This window comes from Perognathus longimembris, chromosome 13 (genome assembly GCF_023159225.1).
Source record: "Perognathus longimembris pacificus isolate PPM17 chromosome 13, ASM2315922v1, whole genome shotgun sequence".
In the NCBI taxonomy this organism is placed as follows: Eukaryota; Metazoa; Chordata; class Mammalia; order Rodentia; family Heteromyidae; genus Perognathus; species Perognathus longimembris.
The window spans coordinates 57,014,377-57,039,811 of record NC_063173.1 but is presented as its reverse complement, the minus strand read 5'-3'; the positions used below and the strand labels follow the sequence as shown (position 1 = coordinate 57,039,811).

Below are 25,435 nucleotides of genomic sequence, written 5' to 3'. Positions count from 1 at the left end.
AAGACTCGTATCTCCACTTAATCACAGAAAAAGCCTCAAGTGGGCTGGGAATATGGCCTAGTGGGGTTCGATTCCCCAGCACCACATATAATACAAAATGGCCAGAGTGGCGCTGTGGCTCAAGTGGCAGAATGCTAGCCTTGAGCAAAAAGAAGCCAGGGACAGTGCTCAGGCCCTGAGTTCAAGGCCCAGGACTAGCAAAAAAAGAAAAAGAAAAAGCCTCAAGTGGCATTGTGGCTCTAGTGGTAGAGTGCTAGTCATGAGCAAAAGGAGCTCAGGGTCAGTGCTCAGGCTCAGAGTTCAAACCCCAGGACTCGGGGGCGAAGAACTAGGTGCCAGTGGCTCATGCCTATAATCCTACCTACTCAGGAGGCAGAGATCTGAGTATTGCGGTTTGAAACCAGCCCAGTCGGTGAGGTTCTTCAATAAGCTACTCAAAAAAGCCAGAAGTGGCGCTGTGGCTCAAGTGGTAGAGCACTAGTCTTGAGCAAAAGAAACTGAGGGACAGTGTCCAGACTGAGTTCAAGCCCCAGAACTGGCAAAAATAAATAAATAATCAATGGGTGCTGGTGATTCATATCTGTAATCCTAGTTACTCAGAAGATTGAGATCTGAGGATTACAGTGTGAAACCAGCTCAGGCAGGAAAGTCTGTGACTCCTATCTCCAAAATAACCATCAAAAAGCCAGAGTGAAACTATGGTTCAAGTGACAGAGCACTAGCCTTGAGCAAAAAGCAGCCCAGGTTCTGAGTTAGTTTAAGCCCAGATCTGGTGCACGCGCATGTGCACACATACACGCGCACACTCAAAACCAAAACTTTAGCCAGGTTACAGTGGCTTTCCCCTGTCATTCTAGCAACTCATGAGACTGAGAACTACAGATTCAAGGATGACATCCAGGCTCAAGCCCCACGACTGGCACAAAAAACAAATTACGGCTGGGACTATGGCTTCGCAGAATGCTTGCCTAGCATGCATGCCGCCCTGGGTCCTCAGCACCACATAAAAAGTGGGAAGTGGCGCTGTGGCTCAAGTGGCAGAGTGCTAGCTAGGCTTGAGCAAAAAGAAGCCAGGGACAGTGCTCAGGCCTTAGTTTAAGCCCCAGGACTGGCAAAAAACAAAAACAAACCAATTAGTTAAAACCTTAACCAACAGAGGTAAGAGGGCTTGTGGGTTCAGCGGGGACATCCCCGTGCCAGGCTAATAGCACTTCACCCAGAGCACACTCCTGTGCACGAGCCGTTCCGTGCCAGCTCCCCAGTCACCAACAGGCTCTGCAATAAGGAAACCATGAAAACCAAGTACAGGCTTCTGGCTAGAAGCACAGGTGACATCCTGGCACTGACAACTGGTATCTGAGAAACAGAGCCCTGAACCCACGGGGCTGCACAATGTCGGCATCACCTGCGTGGCCACGGACGCAGTTGTCGGGCTGGGTGAAGTGTACACCTACAATGCCAGCTCTCAGAAGGTGGAGTCAGGATGAATTCTGAAGCCAGCTGGGAATACACAGCAATACTCAGACTCAAAAAAAGTACCCACGATCTCGCCACCCTCCCACTCCCACTCCCCGCCCCCCCAAAAAAAAGAAAGTCAGGCTTGCTGGACTGGATGCGTTGGGTGTTTGGCTTGGATAAGTGGCGAACTTGGTGTCTGAGGGTTTTCTTTTGTTGGCTGTTGTTTTGCCAGTCCTGGGGCTTGAACTCAGGGCCTGAGCACTGTCCCTGGCTTCTTTGTGCTCAAGGCTAGCACTCTGCCACTTGAGCCACAGCGCCACTTCTGGCTTTTCTGTTTATGCGGTGCTGGGGAATCGAACCCAAGGCTTCATTCATGTATGCTGGGCAAGCACTAAGCCACATTCCCAGCCCCCCAAATAAAAGGAAGACAATGTCAAGAGCAGGAGAGTTGGGCTGTGCTGGGTTGGGGTTCGAGGCAGCAGCATGCCTTTTCCCTACCATACTCAAGGTCATGGCTGGGTCCAGGCACTACACAAAGTACCCATAGGCAGAACCTGGTTACGCGGCCTCACAGGGCCCTAGACAAGGAAGGCTAGGCAGAACTGCTTTTTGGGACATGGAGCTTGGGTCCTAAATCATGCCAGGCAGTTACCATGGCAACCCTCTGTGCAGCCCACCCCCCTCCAGGGGCCATCCTGCACAAGGACGTCATACGGGAGTACACACCAAGTGGGTACTTGACATTTATTGAGCACCTACTATGTGCCAGGCCCTGTAACAATGAAATTGATGCAACCAGGTCCCTGCACAGGAGCTCACCCTCTAGAAAGCCAAGCCATAATCACCCAACGGCAGCAAAAGTGCATTTGGAATCACAATTTCATGTCTTCCCAAGTGTGTAAACACTCAGCAACACAGCCACGTTGTCCTTTTTTTCTTTTGCCAGTCCTGGGGCTTGAACTCAGGGCCTGAGCACTGTCCCTGGCTTCTTTTTGCTCAAGGCTAGCACTCTACCACTTGAGCCACAGTACCATTTCTGGCTTTTTCTTTTTTCTTGGCCAGTCCTGGGCCTTGGACTCAGGGCCTGAGCACTGTCCCTGGCTTCTTCCCGGTCAAGGCTAGCACTCTGCCACCTGAGCCACAGCGCCCCTTCTGGCCGTTTTCCATATATGTGGTGCTGGGGAATCGAACCTAGAGCTTCATGTGTAGGAGGCAAGCACTCTTGCCACTAGGCCATATCCCCAGCTCCACTTCTGGCTTTTTCTGTTTATGCGGTGCTGAGGAATTGAACCCAGTGCATGCTAGGCAAACACTCGACCACTAAGCCACATTCCCAGCACTGCCATGTTGTCTTAAAAGCACTTTGGCATGAATATAAGTTGTCACACCACTGAGAGGGCAAACAAGAGGTCGTGCTCAGAGCCAGATGTTCAGCATTGTTTATCCTTCAGATTAGGCACACCTTAGGTTAGCTGATGTGCAGTGGTGGAGGCCCCATCGTGCAGTATTTGAGTCACCCTAGACTCAGGTATCTCCACAAGTGTCTCTCCTCCACCACCTCTTACCGACTTCTCGCCTCCCCTGGACAAGGGCCCCATACACTCTGTTCCTGCTCCGGAGCTCGTTGGATGGAGTGATTGGATGATGTCCCCAGAGCCCACCAAACTCTGGGACCCCTCACACCTGGCCTGGCTAGCCCACAGCACCCTTGCCCTTCCTGACAGGACTGAACTTCCAGTGGTATGCTCTGGCAATCTGCTGTCCTTGAGTGTGGTGGATTCCAAGCAGGACAGCTGCATGGCAGGGGGAACCCCAGAAGCAAGATGGGGAAGGGCCAGGTCCCGATGGATGGGATCTCGGCCCTAAGGCAGTATGGGCAGCAGACAAGGCTCAGATATACTTTAGGCCAAGGAGAAGGTGGGGGCGGACTGTGCCGTGGAGGGCGCAGACCCACAGGGTGGGGGCACTAGCTGGGCCCACGTGCCACTTCAGCACAGAGCGAGACGGGCCTGCAGGAAGGCCAGGATGAGGCCACCTGAGAAATTCCCAACTCTGTGCTCCCTGCGTGTGTGCCCCTGACCCCTATGGTCTCCCAGCAAGCACAGAAGCCTACTGGACAAATTAGTAGCGCCACAGTGCTTCTGAATTCATTTCCTGAGTGGGTACGGGAGGGAGGCCACTCCTCCCTATGGAACTGCCAAGTCAAGCCAGGCCCCGGGGCAAAGCAAACCCTGCCCTGGCACACACTGCTCTCCCCCTGGGACAGGTGGCCTCTGGCCAGCACTATCTGCCAGCCCTCCTGGCTCTCACGCTGGCCCTAGGAGGTCCTTTCCCCAGTGATGGCCCAGACTGAACTCTTAATAAAAAAAAATAATTTATTGTCAACAAAGGCAATATATACAACAGGACAACAGTTGGAAGGGAGAATGAGTGAATGGAGCCCTCTTCAGGGACGGGGGAAGAGGTAATGGAGGCCTCTCGGTGGAGAAGCCTGAACAGGTGGGGGAGGAGGTGTCCCCCGAGGTAGTGGGACTCAGTTCAAACCCCGCTGTGACCACCTCTGCATAAGGCACTGCGCCGGGGAGAATGGTAGGGGGCTAGCGACGGGTGGGAGGAGGTGAAGGGGTCAGCAAATGTTTGGGATGGGTGTTCTCCACAGGCCCAATGCCCCAGCTCACAAAAGCGCCGGCCACCACTGCCTACCTCAGGGGCCTGGCCTCAGACCCAGCCACGGGCAGGCATCTTCTAGAGTCCCCAAGTGAGGGAGATGATGCTGCCCGCCTGCCCCTCCACCCTGCCTGGTGCTCAGTGTTAAAACTCTACATCAGGTGGCTGAGACAGCAGCTGAGTGGTAAGCCAAAGGGAGACGCTGCCTTTCTTCCCTCTGTCTCCCAGGAAAGCAAGAACTTACACCCCACTTTCTGCTTCTGGCTGTTCCCGCGCAGTGGCACCGGATTCTGACAGAACCGTAGGCCAGTCTGAGCTGTCACCTGCTCCCACCCCCTTGGTGCCCTGGGGGTGCTTGGACCAGTCTTGCAAGAGGCTGACGGCTGGAGGCTCCTCCATCCGCACACGGATAACCTGGAGATCCAGTGTCCCTCGAAGCCCCGGAGGGGGAGCTAGGCAGGGAGAAAACAGAAAGTAAGAGGCAGGGCCCCAGAAGCGGGAAATGTTCCTAAAAGCTGTATAAGCCATCCCCCCAATTCCAGCATCTTCCTCCTCACTCCCACAGGCCAGCGCCTGTGTGAACGGAAGCAAAGGGTGTTGGGAGGCAGCGAGCTTGGCCGCGTAGTGCTACCCTCTCAAGCAGACCGGGCAGCACCACAAAGCCTTTCTCCCGCTTAGCGCTGCACACGGCCTTACCAACCCCTACCTCCCGCTGACTTGGGACTGACTGGGGAGTCAAGGCGGAAATCGCTTTGTCCCCACTGAGCTGAATGCAGAGACAGAACCCTGGTGAGCACCACAGCTCTGCAACTGGAGCCAGGCTCTCTAGCCACCTTTCAGGCCGAGGGTCTCAGCAGTATGGAGAAGCCACTCAGAATGGCAACGTGGGGCCTCCAGAGAGGCGAAGGTAGGCTGCTGTGACCCCCAAGCAGCTATGCCGTCCCCTGTGACCTGGGCCCATTAAACCAGGCTACAGGAGGGTCAAAGGTAGAGCAAGTAAGCACAGGTCTTGAGTTCAAACCTCAGTATTATAAGTTTCATTATAGTGGAAGGGAAAACCAGAAACATTATTGGAAACTGCATGGCCTATATACTAAAAAAAATAAATTAAAAAAAAAATTGGGGGGCTAGGGATATGGCCTAGTGGCAAGAGTGCTCGCCTCGTATACATGAAGCCCTGGGTTCGATTCCCCAGCACCACATATACAGAAAATAGCCAGAAGTGGCGCTGTGGCTCAAGTGGCAGAGTGCTAGCCTTGAGCAAAAAGGAAGCCAGGGACAGTGCTCAGCCCCTGAGTCCAAGGCCCAGGACTGGCAAAAAAAAAAAAAAAAAAAAATTGGGGGTCAGTCCTGGGGCTTGAACTCAGGGCCTGAGCACTGTCCCTGGCTTCTTTTTGTGCAAGGCCAGCACTCTACCACTTGAGCCACAGCGCCACTTCCGGCTTTTCTGTGTATGTGGTACTGAGGAATTGAACCCAGGGCTTCATACATGCTAGGCAAGTACACTACCACCACTAAGCCACTTCCCCAGCCCCTATACTCAAATCCTTTGCAGTATAGTTTTTCCATTATTTTTAGACACAATTACTGGAAACATAGCAGAAAGAACAAGTACCACTTTGCTGTACAGCTTGCTAGCATTTACAGTGACTCTTCAGGTTTAAAACACGGGGTTGCAAAACTAGGCCAGCTGGCTTGCCTCCCTGGTGAACTATAAGCCCCTTGGGGGAAGGGAAGACAGAACCCCACTCATATGTTCATGAAGCCAAGTACCATGTTCCTTACTACTGTTCCAGTTGCTAGGGCCCCAGCAGCAGGTGGAGCCAACCATGCTGACTTCTTGGGACTGGCATGCTACCGAGAGCCAACTGGCCAGGAGCCAGTAATCTTAGCTACTCAAGAGGTCAAGATCTGAGGACTGTGGATTGAAGCTAGCCTGGCTAAGAAAGTCCACAAAACTCCCGTTGTCAATAAACTACTCAGAAAAAGCTGAAAGTGGCTGGGGATATGGCCTAGTGGCAAGAGTGCTTGCCTCGTATACATGAGGCCCTGGGTTCAATTCCCCAGCACCACATATACAGAAAATGGCCAGAAGTGGCGCTGTGACTCAAGTGGCAGAGTGCTAGCCTTGAGCAAAAAGAAGCCAGGGACAGTGCTTGAGTCCAAGCCCCAGGACTGGCCAAAAAAAAAAAAAAAAAAAAAAAAAAAAAAAAAAAAAAAAAAAAAAAAGCTGGAAGTGGTGCTTTGGCTCAAGTAGTAGAGTGCACAGGCCCGGAGTTCAAGCCTCAGGCCGGGGGGGGGAGGAAAGCAGTGAAGTCAAAAGATGTGCGTGTTACCCACAGGCAGAAGCAACACCAAAGCACGGGCGATGGGAAGGAGAGGGAGCCACCAGCAAGTACACAGCAGAGATGCGGAGGCCATGAAGCTGGTGGGGAACATGGGGCAGGCCAGAGCAAAGAGCACATACAGATGCTGCCAGGTGCCACAGAAGCGCAGCCTGCAGGCCCACAGGCCAGGCGTGTAGACAGGACATCCGCCTTTATGCTGACTCTGACTTTTGCCAAGTGTAAGAGCAGCAGTGTGAAGAGCTGAATGGTGACTGGTGTTTTAGTAACAACACTGCCGCCACCACAGAACACCTGGCAAAGCTCAAAGGCGAGAGACTAGTGAGGAAGATGTAGGTACCAGGTGAGGGGAGTGGCATGGCAGGGAGGGTGGCGGGAGGAAGAACTCTGAACTTGTGCTCTCCTACTTGAGCCATGCCCTCACCCCCTTTGCTTTCTTTTCCAGACAGGGTCATCTTTTTGCCCTGGGCCAGCTGGTTCTCTGTCCTCCTAACTCTCCTTGTCAAGATGCACACCACCACACGTGGCTTACAGGCACGAGCCACTACACCCAACCCGAAGCTCTCAACTTCAGAGGTGCACCGAGGCGGGGCTGCAGGACGACTTTTGAGTTTTGCCAGAGCAAAGTGCAGAATGGGGCTGCCAGTCTCCTGGGAATGGGGAATTGGAAGGAGTGATAGGGACTAGGGCCAGACTGGGGTTTCAGTCTGGAATTTGATGTTTTAGTCAATCAAAAAAAATTTTTTTTCTTGGTCACGGGGCTTGAACTCAGGATCTGGGTACTGTCCCTGAACTTTTCTGCTCAATGTTAGCATTCTAACACTCTGAGCCACTGTGACACTTCTGGTGGTCAAATGGATATGAGTCTCACAGACTTTCCTGCCTAGACTGGGTTTGAACTGTGATCCTCAGATCTCCGCCTCCTGAGTAGCTAGGACTACAGGCCCTGAGCCACCCGCCAATGGGATAGGGGCCAGGCTAGTCTTTTTTTTTTTTTTTGGCCAGTCCTGGGCCATGAACTCAGGGCCTGAGCACTGTCCCTGGCTTCTTTTTGCTCAAGGCTAGCACTCCGCTACTTGAGCCACAGCGCCACTTCTGGTCATTTTCTGTATATGTGGTGCTGAGGAATCGAATCCAGGCAGGCTAGTCTTTCATATGTTACAAATACCCGAATCATTAAGGCTGTAAATTCAACAGCAATCTCCCAAGAAGAGAGGGATTTGTTACTTCAACAGATCCACCAACAGTGTCTAGTCAGTGTCAGGCATTGTTTTGGTCATTGGGGAGAAGATGCTTATACTTTAGAAGGGAAGACTGACAACATGACACGCTTCCAACTCTGGGAGGCGAGAATAAACAAGCAAGAGAAACAGAAGTGGCACATGCCGGTAAGCCTAGTACTTGGGAGGCCGAGTTGAGGCCAGCCCAGGCTATCATTGTGAGGCTCTGTGTATGTTGAGGGGGACACCCCGGGGAGACCCCCCCCACCTCCCACACACAGTGTGCAGTACACATGGACACCAGGGAGGGACTGGGGTCAGGAGAAAGAAATACAAGGAATAGCCAGGGGAGCAAAGGTGTCTCTAGGAAACCATGAGTTACAGGTCTACTCACTGGTGCTATCACAGCAAGAATGAAGGCCAGGGCTGGGAATGTGGCCTACTGGTAAAGTGCTTGCCTCGCATACCTAAAAAGCCCTGGGTTCAATTCCTCAGCACCACATATATGGAAAAAAATCAGAAGTGGCACTGAGGCTCAAGTGGTAGAGTGCTAGCCTTGAGCAAAAAGAAGCCAGGGACAGTGCTCAGGCCCTGAGTTCAAGCCCCAGGACTGCCCCCCCCCCCCGCAAAAAGGACCAATGGATTGGGAGTGTGGTTCAAGTGGTAGAGTCCTTGTCTAACAAGCTAGATCTTGAGCTCATTCCCCCAGTATTTCAAAAGAAAGAGGAAAAAAAAAAGAAAAGAAGGACATAAGAATTGACCACTGGCTGTAATTTTATGTAAGTCAGTGGACCCTGACAAAAAGCAATTTCAGAGTGGACTGTTACGGACAAAACCAAGTGATTCAAGCGGATTCCACACAGGAAAGAGGAGGCAATCAGCACAGAAGAGGCCGTCAGGATCCAAAGCCACAGACAGCGGCAAGAATAAGGGGTCAAGAAAGGACAAGTGACAGCTCTGTGCAGGCTGGTGGGGAGGATGTGGAGACAGGGCGACAGAGTGGCCCTGGACCTGGGGAAAAGCTTTGGCTAGGGGCAGCTCAGTCCTATGCAGAAGAGATGGAAGCCTGGAGAGTGGGCAGGGATGGGGGGGGGGAGTGGCTGGACACAGCTTGCAGATGGGCTTAGTGGAAAAACAGGTAGTGGCTTAGTAAGCAAGTAACCCTAGATGGGGTACTTAACCTGCTCCAGGGGCTGCTGTTTCTATCCAAGGCAACCTTGAGTCCAAGTTCCCTTCCACCTTCCACCTACATCTGTCAGTATAGTTTGGATTACAGGTAAGTACAATTATACCAAGCTTCTTGGCCAAGATGGGTTTTTTTTGTGTTGTTGTTTGGGGTCAGGGTTTGCTTGTTCTTCAACTACATAGAGGAGGTTACAAGTGTGCATTACTATACTCGGCTCTTTTTCTTCTCTAGTACTAGGAATCAAATCTAGAACTTCATGTATGTGCTAGGCAAGTAGTCTACCACTCTGGTCCCCATATACCCCTTGCTTTATTTTTTTTTTTGCCAGTTGTGGGATTTGAACTCAGGGGTGAGCACTGTCCCTGAGCTTTTTCACTCAAGGCTAGTGCTCTACCACTTCGAGCCACAGCACCACTTCCAGCTTTTGGTAGTTCATTTGAGATGAGATTCTCATGGACTTGGTTTGAAGCCAGCCTGGGCAGGAAAATCCATGAGACTCTAACCAGCAAAGAGCTAGAAGTGGAGCTGTGATTCAAGTGATAGAGCACTAGCCTTGAATGAAAAAGTGAAGGGACAGTGCCCAAGCAAGTTCAACCCCAATATTGATAAAAGAAAGGAAGGAAGGAAAGAAGGAAGGAAGGAAGGAAGGAAGGAAGGAAGGAAGGAAGGAAGGAAGGAAGGCAGGCAGGCAGGCCAAAGCAAAGCTGAGAGGAGTTTACCCATCTCTAGAACAGAGTGAACCCCTTTAGACCCTGGTCCTAGAACTGCCCTTCCTCTCACCAGCCCTGACCAAAAGCCCTACTATCTATCCTATTTTCCACTCTCCTTCGTGTGTGTGTGTGTGTGTGTGTGTGTGTGTGTGTGTGTGTGTGTGTGTGTGTGTGTACATGCCCACACACTCTAGCAGAAGTTGCGAGATTCAAACTGCCTGGGTTCTCACTACGGCCAACCCCTTCTCATGGACTTTGGAAATGCCAACACCTGACCAGACAATGTCATCTGCCTGAGACTTGTCTTTGTGCCAGGCACCCTTGTAGGTATTGAGGACACAGCAGTGAGCAGAATGCAAGACCTGTGAGGCTGCTAGTCCCACCCACGGACGCCATACTCGCCCACTGCACTCCTGCCAAGGGCCAGGTTAGAAGTCCATGTACCTGGCTAAAGCATCCTGACCAAGCCCCACAGGTCTGACTCAAACCAAATGCTAGCAAGACAAAAAAGCTTCCTCCCCCACCCATGACTTGTGAGTGGACCCTCTAGCTCACTTCTCTGCTGTCCTGGATATCATATTTACCCTACAAAAGCCTTGGAAAACTCTAGAATCTTCCTAGACAGCCTCACATCCACATCCCTCAGCCTGGCTAACCTGTCCACAGGGATGTTTACAACTCCTAAAGCCATTTTTTTTGGGGGGGAGGGGTTAGTCCTGGAGCTTGAACTCAGGGCCTGGGCACTGTCTCTGGGCTTCTTTTGTTCAAGACTAGCCCTCTACCACTTGAGTCACAGTGCTACTTTTGGCTTCCAGGCTGGCTTTGAACTGTGATCCTCAGATCTCAGCCTCCTGAGTAGCTATGATTATAGGCATGAACCAAGGGCACCCAGCTCCTAAAGCTTAAAAAAAAAAGCCAGGATCACTCCTCTCAATCTTCAGAGACCATCACCACATACACCAGCATACAGAATAGCAGAGCCTTCTCTAGTTTGAGAAACCTGCCCAGGCCTGGGTTTCTCCAACATGGGGAGTTTTCTGGATCCAAGCCTGCCTTATGCCTTTCATTCCTAGCACTTCCTTGGGAGCGAGAGCCATGACCTTTGTCACTGTATTACTTAAGTGTAGCTCCAGGGCCATCTCCAAGTTCCACAAATCATGCTGGTGCCAACAGCACGCAGCCACCTCCTCTGTCCGTCTCCTAACATTTGGCAGGGTAATGGAGCGCCATGCATCCACTGTGCCCACTTACCCCAACACACTTAAACCTCAAGGATTCTCTGCTCCTCTACTCACCACCCCAGACAGGTAGTTTGGGCACAGGGCACCCTGGGACACGAAACGAAGGCTCGCTTCAAGCATGAGACTGGAAGATCCATTACACAGTGGAGAGGCCAGCCATCTAGGAGATCCATGGGTGAGCGAAGAGACTGGGGAACACTCAAGTCCAAGAGGGCCGAGCAAACCCAGGGAGGCGGCATTGGAACGTGACTCAAGCTAGAACTGGGATCTACGTGAAGGGGTGAGGCCTGTCTTGAGAGGAGAAAAGGGGGCCCGTTTTGGTAAATAAGTAAACAAAAGCAAACAAGCAGACACACAGCTTTGTGAAGAAACAGAAGAAAGCAATCAAACTGTTAAGAGCCAATGCCAGTGAATCCCCAGAACCTGGAAATGTCTTATTATACAGCAAGGGGGGAATTAAGTTGTGCATAAAATTAAGGTTGCTAATCAGCTGACTTAAGGAAAAAAAAAAAAGAAGAAATGGGGCACTAGGCTAGAATGTGCCAGGCCCTGGGTTCTATCCTCAACACTACAAAACTGGACAGGTAAATAAAATAGAACTTTCTGGATTATCTGAAATAGTTCACTAAGGGTCCTTAATGAGGAAGAAAGAGTTAGATGACTCAAAGATGGCGTTTTTGAGAACCCCTGCTAGCCACTGCTGGCTTTGAGAATATGAAGAGGCCATAAGCAAAGGAATGTGGGAAGATTCCAGACATTAGAAAGACAAGAAAAGAGACTTCCCCCCACAGCTTCCCAAAATAAACATAAGCCCTGCCAATACCTTGAGTTTAGCTTAGAAAGACTCATTTTGCCCTTAAAATATGCTGTTTTACCACTAAGTTTGTGGTGTTATTTCAGCAGCAAGCAGGAAGCTCATGCAAGGACTATGGGGAGGGAGGAGCCATGTCTTTGAGACTCAGTTTCTCTATCAAGACAAAGGGATGGGTATGGATAGAAACTTGCCCTTGGGGCCGGGAATATGGCCTAGTGGTAAAATGCTAATCTCGTATACATGAAGCCCTGGTTTGATTCATCAGCACCACATATATAGAAAAAGCCGGAAGTGGCGCCGTGGCTCAAGTGGCAGAGTGCTATCCTTGAGCAAAAAGAAGCCAGGGGCAGTGCTCAGGCCCTGGGTTCAAGCCCCAAGACTGGCAAAAAAGAAAAAACAAAAACAAAAAACAAACAGGTACTTGCCCTTTTCTTATTAAGGTGTTTTTTTTTTTTTTTTTTTTTTTGGAGATAAGGTCTCACTATGTAGCCCAGGTGAGACTCAAATTCAGTCTCTCTGTTTCAGCTTCTTGGGGGATTATAGACTGTGCCACATGCCTGGCTTTTACAAGGCATTTCTGTGAGGCCCAAATGAACTATATAGAAAAAGTTCTTAAAAATCAGGGGGACAGGGCTGGGGATATAGCCTAGTGGCAAGAGTGCCTGCCTCGGATACACGAGGCCCTAGGTTCGATTCCCCAGCACCACATATACAGAAAACGGCCAGAAGTGGCGCTGTGGCTCAAGTGGCAGAGTGCTAGCCTTGAGCGGGAAGAAGCCAGGGACAGTGCTCAGGCCCTGAGTCTAAGGCCCAGGACTGGCCAAAAAAAAAAAAAATCAGGGGGACAGGGCTGGGATGTAGCTCAGTGGCAAAGCGCTTGCCTAGCAAGTACAATGTCCTGGGTTCGATCCCCAGTACCAAAAAAAAAAAAAAAAAATCGGGGGACAGATGTAAAGGGCTAGCAGTTACTGTCACTGAATGATATCTCTACGGAGTATTTATTTGCTCCTCTTACCTATTTCCTCAACTCCTATGGTTTTTGAAACAGAGCCTCACTACTTAGTCCAACCTGGCTTTGCACTTTTAATCACCTTGCCTCCCAAGTGCTGTGATTACTGACATACACCATCACAACTGGCTCAACCTATGCTGCAGAGCAACTTCAGAGGCTGGAACCCAGGGTGCTGCCTGCCCTTCTCCCCTACAGTCCCCTCAGAAGGGCTCACCTGAAGAGGGGCTTACTGCCTGGGGTAGGCCTTCTCCTGCTGCCTGGCCCTCTTTAGGGCAGTCCTTGCTGTCCGTGGCTCTGAGCTGGGTATGAGAATAGAGCTGGAGGACGAAGCCGGGAGGGAAGGTGCCATCAGTGAAGTGGCGAACCTCAGCTGGTGCTGCGAATGCCTCAGCGGGTGAGTCTGGGGACGGAGGGTCTGGGATGGAGGACAGGAAGCGTGTGAATAGAAGAGGCCAGCACCCAAAGGCTTATAACACCCCCAGAGCTGCAGATGCCCCCTGCCTGGTCCTGCCTACATAGCCAGGGCCAACACTTACCTGGGTCAGGGTCCAGGTTTTTGGCCATCGGCCTTCCTCTCTTCTTTCTGACAGGCTCTTCCCCAGAGGGTTCCTTCCATCTCTGAGTGCGCGACTTCTTATTATTTCCTGGCTCTGTGGCAGGGGCAGCTGCAAAATGAAAAGATGAGGACACTATGCCTGAACCCTGTACCCTGGGGTGTCAGGCTCCTGAGAACATCTGCCTGCCCAGTCCAGCTTAGACCACAGGGCTCTTGCTTCACTCCCCACCCCGGCCCGTGCTGCCTTCCCAAGGTTCCCTGTTGACTGACCAAGCAGCTCAAGGGGGCGGAGTCCTCTAGGCCGGCTCCTTTTAGGGAGAGGGTTGTCCTCGGAGTCCAGGAGGACCACGATCTCTGCTGGCATCCTGGCAGGGTTCGGGTTGGAATCCGGATCTGGCTCGACATCCTGGCCTGATTCTGAAGGGGCAAAAGCCCACTGAGCTCCCAGGGCTCCCAGGGGCCCTGCTTCACCCTCGGGCCCCCACCCTCCCTACCTAGACTCGGTAGGGATGGCTGCTCAGCTGGGACATCTTGCAAAAGGGCCACTCCTTCACTCCAGGCCTCCAGGATGTTGTTCTTCTCAGAGCGGCTCAGGTCTAGGGTGTGTGGATGCTGCTCCAGGATGTGCATGCGTGCTGTTTCGGCTGAGGGGAACCGGATTTCTGACCCGCACACCATGCACAGTGCCCGCCCACCGCCGCCAGGGCTGTTTCCCACCAGGAACTCCTGCTCCCAAGATACATGCTGCTTGGGCTCCTCACAGCCATCTCCACCTGCCTCCAAAAGGTTGGGCCGAGGTGGCGGGGTCTTCTCCTGTTGGGTTACTGAGGATGGAAGGAAAATATGCCTTTAGTAAAGATGCCCATGGCTGGAAATAATGCTTGAACACATCTGTGTGGAGCAGGTGAGGCCCATGTGGTGTTTTTCCCACGAGATCTCACGGAGTTCCAGGCGCATGCACAAAGCCTCAGTACATAGTGGTGTAGCATTACTACACCACTAGTGCCTCTACACCTCTCATCAGTCCTGGGCCTTAGGCTACACATTTCCTAGGTTGCCAGTCTCTGGACACCTGCCCAAAACTCTGATTATCTGGTGATATTATCCCTGTGAGGTCTTTAGCTGTCACTCCTGACGGTTGGCTGTACCTGTATTTGACTTTTGTGACACTAAATTTTATCATCTTCTTCCTGTTTTGTTTTTGGGTTTTTTTTTTTTTTTTTGGCGATCCTGGGGCTTGAACTCAGGGACTGGGCACTGTCCCTCACTCTCTCTGTGCTCAAGACTAGCACTCTACCACTTGAGCCACAGCACGACTTCCAGCTTTTTCTGTTTATGTGGTACTGAGAAATCGAACCCAGGGCTTCATGCATGCTAGGCAAGCACTCTATTACTAAGCCACATTCCCAGACCAGTTATATCATCTTGTCCCCATGGGGGAGAAGAGCTATTCTGTCAATGGCTCACCTATCAGATTCTCCACCTGTTAAATAGGTCTTCGGAAGACCATCTGGCCCCCTCACGGCTAACCCTGACCAGTGCTCCCCAAGTGTTTGCAGTGATGGCTTTGCCCCTATTGAGCTATGTGCCACAACCGTTCCATGTGCTCCTGAACCAGCTCTGCAGAGGTCAACTATTGTGGATCAAACCTGTAACCCCAGCCATTCTTCTGAATGGCAGAGACAGGAGGATCACAGCTCAAGACCAGACTGGGCAAATGTTAGCAAGACTATATGAAAAACAAGCTAGGGTTAGACTGGACATGTAGCTTAGTGATAGAGCACTTGCCCAGCATGCCTAAGGCAACAAAAAACATACAAAATTAAGCTGGAACCAGGTGCCAGTAGCTCATATCTGTAATCCTACTCAGTAGGCTAAGATCTGAGGATCTCAGTTTGAAGCCAGACCTGACTAGCAGAGTCCATGAGACTCATCTCCAATTAGCCACCAAAAAGCTGGAAGTAGAGCTGTGGCTCAAGTGACAAAGCACCATCCTTGAGAGAAAAACCTAAGGGACAGCACTAAGGCTCTGAGTTCAAGACCCAGAATGGAGCTAAGTAAATAAATAAAGCCAGCCTGGTGGTACATACCTGTAGTTACAAGGCAGAGATGGGAAGACCTTGGTCTGAGGCTAGTTCCATACCCCACAATAAAAAAGATAAAAAGAAGTCGTGTGCCAGTGCCTGATGCCTATCCTAGCTTCTCAGAAGGCTGAGATCTGAGGATCATGGTTCAAAGCCAGGTAGGAAAAATCCATGAGACTCTCCAGTTAACCACCAGAAACTGGAAGTGGTGCTGTGGTTCAAACTGGCAGAGTGCTAGCCTTGAAAGAACTCAGGCAGTTCAGGTCCTGAGGTCAAGACCTGCAACTAACAGAGAAAGAGAAAGAGAGGAGAAAAGAACAAGAGAAGAGACGAGAGAAGGGGACAAGAAGGAAGGGGAGAGGAAGACAGAGGAGAGAAGAAGGGAAAGAGGGGAGAGGAGGCAGGCTCTGATGGTATAGGGATAGGGATCCTTTAAGCACAGTCTCAAGACCCATGTCAGCTCAGTAGGTCATTGCTTTCAGTCAAGGGCCTGTGACAGCTCTTTGACCTCTCACTTGCACCAAAGAGGATCAACAAATACAAGCTAACACCTAGGAGCTGTATCCAGAACAGATCCGAGCCTTGGCCTAGACCCAGACAATCTGGGGCTCCGGTGGACTGTACTCACCCCCAATGGGACAGGACCCCTGACCTCAGTAGGTGTCCACTCTTTGCCACCACTCTCCTAAAGTTTACCAATAAAGCCATCACTGCAAACACATGGGGAGCATTGCTCAGGGTTAGTTGTGAGGGGGCCAGATGGTCTTCCGAAGACCTATTCTTTAACAGGTGGATTTATTTATTATTATTTATTATTCTTTCACAAGTTCTTCAGCCTATCAGTTTTTCCATGTAGATTTTTAACTCTAGCCATGCAGGGCACCAATCAGAGCTCCCTTTTCTGCTTCCCACTGCTGCTTCTCAGGCACCCCTGCAGGTTTCTCCCTAATTGGGGGGTAGGAGGTGGTACATATGCAAATCCTGGGGTTTAAATTCAGGGTCTGGGTGCTGTCCCTGATCTTTATTGTGCTCAAAGCTAGTGCTCTTCCACTTGATCCACAGCTCCACGTCAGGTTTGTTGGGGGGTTTTTTGGTAGTTAATTAGAGATTAGATTATCAGGGATTTTCCTGCCTGGGTTGACTCTGAACTACAATCCTCAGGTCTCAGCCTCCTGAGCAGGATTATGTTTGAGCCATCAGCGGCCAGCTTCTCATTATGTCTTCTCAGGTACTTGCCTGGTTCCCTTCCTTCTTGAGGGTCACTGACTAAGAACCAACCTCTCCCCTCTGTGCAGAGAGCACTCATGTGAGCACCCCAGCCCACAAGCATAGCACCTGCACACCGCATGTCCTCTGTACACTGTAAGCCACGATTTAGTCTAAAATCTCCGACACCCACAGTGCCTGCCAGTGCTGACTGAAAAGGACCGAGTTAGTTTCCACCCCATATTCCATCCAGGTCCAATTCCCTTCTTGCTAGGACTTTTCCATCTGATTAAGTCTTACCTTACTGCCTACTAAGGATGCTCTTTTTTTTTTTTTTTTTTTGCCAGTCCTGGGGCTTGAACTCAGGGCCTGAGCACTGGCTTCTTTTCTTACTCAAGGCTAGCACTCTGCCACTTGAGCCACAGCACCACTTCTGGCTTTTTCTATATATGTGGTGCTGAGGAATCGAACCCAGGGCTTCATGTATATGAGGCGAGCACTTTACCACTAGGCCATATTCCCAGCCCCTAAGGATGCTCATATTTATATTTCCTACCAGAATGCTGTAAGCCCAGACTGGCCTTCTTGTGATCCTGCCTCAGACTAGGAATACAGGTATATGCTATCAAACTTCCTTGTAACTGGCATCTTGAATTCCAATCTCCTAATCTACACCCAGTCTCCTTCATCTCAAAAAGCAGGAAAGCCATCTTTCAGAAGTTGTTCAGGCCAAAAACCCGAAGTTCACCTTCTTTCTCACACACTTCAACTCTTCACAGGACCTTTGCACTTGATCTTCTTTCTGCCTAAAAGGCTCTTCCCTCCTGCTATTTTCAAGGCCTGCTCTCTTAACTTCCAAGTCTGTATTCAAGAGTGGGCAGAGATGGGAGGGGGAAATGGGGTGAAGTAAAGGAAGGGGTTGTTACATTGTTAAAAAAAAAAAAAAAAAAAGCAAGCTGGAGGCTGGGTTGTGGCTAAGTGGTAGAGTGCTTGCCTAGCATGCATGAAGCCCTGGGTTTGATTCCTTAGCACCACATAAACAGAAAAAGCCAGAAGCCAGAAGTGGTGCTGTGGCTCAATTGGTAGAGTGCTAGCCTTGAGCAAAAAAAAAGCCAGGGACAGTGCTCAGACCCTGAGTTTAAGCCCAGGACTAGAAAAAAAAATTTTTTTTAAAAAATGCTGGAATGCTGGAGGTTCATGCCTGTTATCCTAGCTACTCAGGAGGCTAAGATCTGAGGATCAAGATTTGAACCCAGGGCTGGGGATATAGCCTAGTGGCAAGAGTGCCTGCCTTGGTATACCCGAGGCCCTAGGTTCGATTCCCCAGCACCACATATACAGAAAACGGCCAGAAGCGGCGCTGTGGCTCAAGAGGCAGAGTGCTAGCCTTGAGCGGGAAGAAGCCAGGGACAGTGCTCAGGCCCTGAGTCCAAGGCCCAGGACTGGCCAAAAAAAAAAAAAAGATTTGAACCCAGCCGAGGAAGGAAACTCTGGGAGGCTATCTCCAATAAATTGCTCAGAAAACGCAGGAAGTGGCACTGTGGCTCAAGTGGTAGAGCACTAGCCTTGAGTACACAGAGGCTCAAGGACAGTGGCCAGGCCCAGAGTTCAAGACCCAGGATGGACAAAAACAAACAACCAAAAATCTTATTACCTTACTTATACCTTAATTAACAGAATCCTGGGTTCAATTCCTCAGGAACCACATACACACAAAAAAGATGAAAACAGCTGTGGCTCAAGTAGTAGAGTGCTAGCTTTTAAGCAAAAGCAGCTCAGGGACAGTGCCTTAGGCCCCAAGTTCAGTCCCCAGGACAGGCAAAACAGAACACAAAAGTCAACTTACTGGAGAAGTTGCTCCTTCCTCACTATTCAATGGAATAAAATTCTTGTTCCTCCCCTTCTTACCAGGCCATCCAGGCTATATCCTTTTTTTTTTTTTTTTTTTGAGGAACTAGAGTTTGAATTCAAGTGCCTGCCACTCCCCCTGGTGCTATACTCACATGAAATATATCTCTAAGATTGCTTTTTGCTGGCTGTTTTGAAGATGGAGTCTAAGGGATTTTTCTGCATGGGCAGGCCTCTAGCCTCCATCCTCCTGATCTTAGCCTTCGGAGTAGCTAGAAGTACAAGTGAGAGTCAGCGACACCTAGCTCACTATATTTCTGTCAGTCATTGCCATATATATGCTCAAGGAAAGGTTTCACCAGACTTGTTTATTGGGTCGGTTACCCAATAAACATTGTCTGACGAATAAACCTCTCTAGAATTCCACTCCTTTCCTGTTAGCAGGGATGAAGCCACCTTGCAGAGAGATGTTGGGCAGATTAGTGGAGATGGGTTGACAATAACAGTGTGTGCTAAATGCTAAATGTTCTGAGAGGGAGACCCCTTTATTCCCCTCGCTAATTTTGTCACGGGCCTGCCTCCAATAAGGGTGAGTCAAAGCGGTGAAGGAGTCATCCTAGGTTCCGGTGTAAATACAAGGAATGGCTCACCCTATCTGAAAGAGGTATTGGACAGTAAAGAAAGATTTGCATTTTCATGAATACTAAATCTTCCACAAAGATGGCTCTTTTGTTTTCTAATGGTTTGCAAACCCCTGAAGACTCAACCAATTGGTGGAGGGAGAAGGGAGAGCGTGAGCCCATCACATCATCTCCCATTAGAGGCTTTTTGACGGCTCCTTTTAAGGTGGCTGGGGGAGGGGAAGGGGCTAGCCAGCACCCCTTTTTCCTCCTACTGGGTGTTGGACGCAGTTCATTCATCGCACTTGCTGGAGAACCTGACACCTGTGGCTCGTGCGAGGGAAGGCCTGGGGATGGGTGGGGGCGGGAAAGCTTGATTCTTCGTGGGGTCTTAAAATTCTCCTTTTAGAGGTCGACCGCAACGCCTCCCTCCACCCTCGGAGTCGCTACCGCGCCCAGTCTCGGGCCTAAGAGGCCTCGCCAGCCCCTCGGCCTAGGACGCAGCCGGGCCCCGGCGTAGTAAAGACGGAGCCCGCGTAGAGGCAGCGCCCCTCGCGGGGATCCAGTCTCCACGGCAGGGCCCGGCCGAGGGGGCGTCGGGTGTGGATCGAAGTCTCCCGACCCCGGGCGGCGGTGGGGGGGGTGGGTGGGAGGGAGATTCGGAAAGGCCGGAGATTCCAGCCCCGGCGGGGGAGGAGCGCGCGCGCGCCGGGCCCCGGCCGGAGGGGGAGGGGCCGCGGGACAGGGCGCCAGGCCGGAGGGTGCCGGGGTGGGGGATGGGGCGGCCCCGGGGGCTCGGCCCGCCCGGACCCGGGGCTGCAAGACGCCCTCCACCTCACCCCCCTCGGCTGGCGAGCGGGAGCGGGGTCCCCGCCATCCTCACCTCTGAGCATCGGCTCGGGGCGCGGTATGACCGCCACCACCACGGCCTCCTCGTCGTCCTCCCCTTCCTCACACTTGAGCGTCACCTCGAAGCAGTCGAGCGCGGCGCCCTCCGCCCTCAGGGCCATGGCGCGGGCGGCCGGGGGCGACGGCGGGGACCTGACTTCGGAAGACCGGCGCGCAAGGCCTCGCTCGGCTGGTGCAGCCAGCGGGCGGTTGCTTCCAACCAGACACCACGCCGGGCCCCGAAGCGCGGGCCCCACCACGCGCCGCCGCCCGCCCGCCCGCCCGCCCGCCTCCGCGGCCGGCCTCAGAACTCACACACCCGCGACCCCGGGTGGGGAGGGCTCGATCCGGGGCCCCGGGCCCTGCCGCTCCCTTTTATAGAGGCTCATTGTCGGCGACCGCCCGCCAGACCCGCCCCCCGGCCCTGGGCGACCAATCGCGAGCGGCCCCGCGCAAGCCCCGCCCCCGGGCACGCGGCGTTGTTAGAATCCTGGAGACGGCGGGGCGGCTGGGTGGGTGGCGTGGCTGACAGGCCCGGGGTTCCTGGGCGCGGGCCTCGGGCCTCGGGGTGGTGGGCCGACTCCTCTGAGACGGTGCCGGCTGGGCATTGTTGCTGGGCCGCCGACAGCTAACGGGGGGATTTCAGAATGGTTTTTTTTAGGCTCATTTTTCCCTGCCATGCACTAGCTAACCAGAAGATGTCCCAAGGCGGGAAAGGAACTGTGGATGGTGGGACAGGACCTCCTGACCTGGCGTCCCAGTGACCTTGACCACCTTGAGTAGCTCATCCTTTTTTCCAAAATGCATTTCTGACCCTTTGGCAAAGGAGTGGAAAATGAAGAGGATGTGACCCGAATGTGGATGCACATAAACCAGCCCTAATGAATAGGACTTCTTTCTTCCCTCCCTCCCTCTCTTTTTCTTTCATTTTTTGGTGGTAGAGTTTGAATTCAGGGCTTTACGCTTACTAGGCTGTCACACTACCGCTTGAGCCGCACACCTAGTCCAGCTTTTTGGAGGGTTAATTTGGACATGGTGTCTCCCAGACTTTTCTTCTTGGCCTGGTTTAGGAACCAAGATCCTCCAAAACTCAACCCCCAGGGAAGTTAGGATTACAGGAGTGAGCACCAGTGCTTGTCTATGTTTACGTATTTGTCTGTTGGCTTGAACTCAGGGCCTCACACTCTCACTTGACTCTTTTGCTCAAGGCTGGCGGCACTGTACCATTTGAGCCACAGCTCCACTTCTGGATTTTTTTTTTTTTTGGTTGTTAATTGAGGATCCCAGTTCAAGCCCCACGACTGACCAAAAAAAAACAAACAAACCAAAAACAAACTGGATGTATGGTTCCTTGGTAGAACACACCTGTCCAACAAGTGCAAATTCAAACCCTAGTACAGGAAAAAAAGAAAATATACTATTATATATCCATGTTTCTGCCTGCTTAGCTGACCTGGAGAAATGACCCTTTCCCTTGATTCTTTCCCCATGCACCCTAGAAGTCCCCGCCCAGCACTTGTAACCCAGGCAACTGGCATGCCTGGGGGCAGTGGGAGGTCCCCCAGGCTCTGAGGTCATTTCCCTATCCTCTGAGGTCACCTCCCCCACTGCTGTGACCACAGCCCTCCCTCTTCCCCTATATAATCTCTCTCCTCCCATTGGAAGCTCTCTTCCTCTGTAGGCCCCCATCTTGTGTGGGTCCGCTGTGTCATCACTTGCTTTCAATAAACTCTCTTCTGTCGCCAACCCTTAGACTAGCCTTCCCCCCCCCCCCCCTTGGGACTAGGCCTGAGCACTGTCCCTGGCTTCTTTTTGCTCAAGGCTAGCACTCTACCACTTGAGCCACTGTGCCACTTCTGGCTTTTTCTGTGTATGTGGTGCTGGGGAATCCAACCCAGGGCTTCATGCATGCTAGGCAAGCACTCTACCATATTCTCTAAGCCATATTCCCAGCCACTACAGTGGCCTTATTAAAAAGAGCTATCCAGAGGGAGAGAAGAGAAGTGGGAGGGGGAGGCGGGGGGGGGGGGGGAGGATGAGGGAGGAGGTAACAAGTTGAGCAAGAAATGTACTCACTGCCTTACATATGAAACTGTAACTCCTCTGTACTTCATTTTGACAATAAGAAAAAAAAATTTAAAAAGCTATCCAAGCTGGGCACAGATGGCTCATACCTGTAATCCTAGCTACTCAGGAGACTGAGATGTACAGATTGAGGTTCAAAGCAAGTTGGGGCAGGAAAATCCACAAGACTCTGGATCTCCAATTAACCACCAGAAATCCAGAAGTGGCGCTGTGGCTGAAAGTGGTATAGCACTAGCCTTGAGTGAAAAAGCTCAGGGATAGCGCCCAGTTCTTGAATTGAAGCCCCACAACGGAAAACAAAACAAAACAATGGCTGAGAATGTAGCCTAGTGGTAGAGCGCTTGCCTAACATGCATGAGGCCCTGGGTTCCATTCCTCAGCACCACATAAACAGAAAAAGTGGGAAGTGACACTGTGGCTCAAGTAGTAGAGTGCTAGCCTTGAGCAAAAGAAACTCAGGGCTAGTGCTCAGGCCCCAAGTTCAAGCTCCAGGACTGGCAAACAAACCAAAAACCAAGAGCCATCTGAAAGTAGAAAAATAATAAAGATGTAATTCAGTCATGGTGACTCAAGCCTATAATCTTAGCTTCTTGGGAGGCAGAGATGGAATTGTGGTTTATGACCAGCTTGGACAAAAAGAAGTACAGGAAACCTCGTCCTAATTAACATTTGAGTGCTGTGGCATGTACCTGTTATCTCAGCTTTGGGGGAAATTGGAGTGGAAGTATAGTTCAAGTGTTAAAGAGCCAGCTTGAGGGGCTGGGGATATAGCCTAGTGGCAAGAGTGCCTGCCTCGGATACACGAGGCCCTAGGTTCAATTCCCCAGCACCACATATACAGAAAATGGCCAGAAGCGGCGCTGTGGCTCAAGTGGCAGAGTGCTAGCCTTGAGCGGGAAGAAGCCAGGGACAGTCCAAGGCCCAGGACTGGCCAAAATAAAAAAAAAGAGCCAGCTTGGGACTGGGAATATGACCTAGTGGTAGAGTGCTTGCCTCCTATACATGAAGCCCTGGGTTCGATTCCTCAGCACCACATATATAGAAAATGGCCAGAAGTAGCACTGTGGCTCAAGTGGTAGAGTGTTAGCTTTGAGCAAAAAAGAAGCCAAGGACAGTGTTCAGGCCCTAAGTTCAAGCTCCAGGACTGGCAAAAAACAAACAAACAAAAAGAACAAAGAGCCAGCCTTGAGCAAAAAGCCAAGGGAGAACATGAGGCCCCGAGTTCCAGGCCCAGTACCTGCACACCAGAAAAGGGAGACCGGAAGTGTGGCTTAATGGAAGAGTGCCTACCTAGCAGACATGCAAGCTTGAGTTCAGACCCTAAACTGTCAAAAAATAAAAAAGAATGTAAGCTGGGCACTGGTGGCTCACACCTGTAATTCTAGCTACTCAGGAGACTGAGATCTGAGGATCATAGTTCAAAGCCAGCCTGGGCAGGAAAGTTCATGAAACAAGACTTTTATCTCTAATTAGCCACCAAAAGGCCAGAAGTGGAGCTGTGGCTCAAATCCTGAGCTCAGGGACAGTACTCTAGCCTGAGTTCTAGGCCCAGGACAGACACACACATACACACATACACAAATGCGGATAGCTAGCTATTCACTGCTTATCTGGTCCCAGCTGGTCACTGGAGACTCAAGCCGTTGTCATCGTAGCTACCCAGGAGACTGAGATCTAAGGATCAAGGTCAAAACTAGTCTCGGCAGGAAAGTCCATGAATCTCTTATCTCCAGTAAACTACTCCAGAAAAAGCTGTAAGTGGTGCTGTGGTTCATGTGGTAGAGCACTAGCTTTGAGCCAAAGAAACTCGAGGACAGCACCCAGGCTAAGAGTTCAAGCCCCAGCAAGCCCTGGCAAGGAAAAAAAAAAGTATTCAGTCCCTGAAACTTATAGTATGCTGGAGATGGTATCCATAGCATACATAAGATTCTGGCCCATCCTTAGCACCACTACCACCAACAAAAACTCAGCAGACTGTCACTTCCATGTGAAGTCTTACTCTGTTTCAGTATGTCATCACAAGTCCCTTCCTTTTGGCTTCTGCCCCAGTTATGAAAAGCAACAAGCTCGCTGGGTCCCGGTGGCTCCTGCCTGCAATCCTAGCCACTGAGAAAGTTGAGATATGAGAATCCAGGTTCTCAGCCAGATGGCTCAAGTGATAAAGCACCAACCTTGAGAGGAAAAACTAAGGGAAAGTGCCCAGGCCCTGAGTTCAAGGAACAGTACTGCCACCAAAGAAAGAAAGAGAAAGCCAGCACATGGTGCTGTTATTATTTGATTTCAGATTATAGTCCTTTTTCTGGGCTGCCAAAAGGCAAGCCTGTTTCTTGACCACCTTTATGATTCTTACATTGGTTCTTACTTATAATGTCAGCATCAGCTTAGGGCCTATACTTCCAGCTTTTTGTGTGTGTGTGTGCATGTCCTGGGACTTGAACTCAGGGCCTGGGCATTGTCTCTGAGCTTTTTTGCTTAAGCCTAATGCTCTACCACTTCAGCTACAACTACATTTTAGAAATATTTGTTAGGTTTTTTTTGTTTTGTTTTGTTTTGTTTTTGCCAGTCCTGGGGCTTGAACTCAGGGCCTGAGCCCTGTCCCTGGCTTCTTGGCTTCTTTTTGCTCAAGGCTAGGACTCTGCCACTTGAGCCACAGCGCCACTTCTGGCCGTTTTCTATATATGTGGTGCTGAGGAATTGAACCCAGGGCTTCATGTATACAAGGTAAGCACTTTACCATTAGGCCATATTCCCAGCCCCCGCTGCCCCTCAACATTTTAGAATTATCTGGAGATGAAAGTCTCATGACTTTCCTGCCTGGGCTGGTGATAAATCAGGATCCTCAAATCTCAGCCTCCAGAGTACCTAGGGTTACAAGCACGAGGCACGGGCACAGGGCTCATTTTACCATTATTTTCATTCATCCAGCAGTCCTGACCACATACATTGGAGTATCTGAGATTTTTCTGCCTTCCTCTGCTTTTCTCTTCATATTAATGGAGGTGGAGTGGGTCCAACTGGCATTTTCTAGTTCTGAGTTCAGCGGTGGTTGCTTGGTTCAGTGGTGAGTAGTTCAGTGCTAGTGGTTTTCTGGGATAGCCTGGCTACTTCCTACACAGTTGACAGTCATCCCATGGCTTCCAGAAATTCTATTATTGTTCTCCAGCTGACTCATCTAGTGACACTAGGTGCAGAGCCAAAGCCACTTGGTGAGATGAGATTGTCCTATGGCATCCGGCTCTGAAAACGCATGTGGCAGCGAAGGAGAAACAAGATTTGAAATTCACAGAGCAGGAAGGGTGTCTGGGGGAGGGATGACCACATTTCCTGCTTTGCAATAAGAAAAAAAAAAAATCCAGTCTGTGCAGAGAGCCTGAGGCTGGTGCTCAGCACATAAGCGATCCAGGATGGAAAGAATGGGCCGCACTCAGGTCCTATGTCCAATTATTCCTTGCTTTGCCTGTGTCCCTACCCTTCAAAACATTGGGCTTCAGCCCT

General features: G+C 51.1%; 1 protein-coding gene across 3 annotated transcripts; it reads right to left on the bottom strand.

Annotated features, from left to right (window-relative positions):
- Positions 1–3,815: 3,815 nt before the first annotated feature.
- Positions 3,816–20,169, bottom strand: Spindoc (spindlin interactor and repressor of chromatin binding). 3 transcript variants are annotated; one of them, XR_007213021.1, is made up of 7 exons: positions 19,851–20,169; positions 13,704–14,033; positions 13,480–13,626; positions 13,190–13,318; positions 12,868–13,068; positions 10,882–11,114; positions 4,479–4,577 (listed from the first exon to the last, which is right to left on the bottom strand). XR_007213021.1 is itself a non-coding variant. In XM_048360755.1 (6 exons), exons 1-6 carry the CDS (start codon positions 19,975–19,977, stop codon positions 4,366–4,368), a joined length of 1,146 nt encoding a protein of 381 aa, XP_048216712.1. In that variant the 5' UTR covers positions 19,978–20,169; the 3' UTR covers positions 3,816–4,365. The 3 variants fall into 3 exon arrangements, 2 of the variants coding, with proteins under 2 accessions (XP_048216712.1, XP_048216713.1); XM_048360755.1 differs by lacking the exon at positions 10,882–11,114 and having other exon boundaries at positions 3,816–4,577; XM_048360756.1 differs by lacking the exon at positions 4,479–4,577 and having other exon boundaries at positions 10,521–11,114.
- Between the last annotated feature and the right edge of the window lie 5,266 nt (positions 20,170–25,435).

Excerpts from the sequence above, each read along its gene's own strand:
- Spindoc (XM_048360755.1), bottom strand. The coding sequence starts at position 19,977 with ATGGCCCTGAGGGCGGAGGGCGCCGCGCTCGACTGCTTCGAGGTGACG. Across the intron at positions 13,319-13,479 it reads CCGCCCCCTTGAGCTGCTTG|CTGCCCCTGCCACAGAGCCA; the intron begins GTCAGTCAACAG and ends TTCATTTTGCAG. Across the intron at positions 4,578-12,867 it reads GGCAGTAAGCCCCTCTTCAG|CTCCCCCTCCGGGGCTTCGA; the intron begins GTGAGCCCTTCT and ends CTCCCTGCCTAG.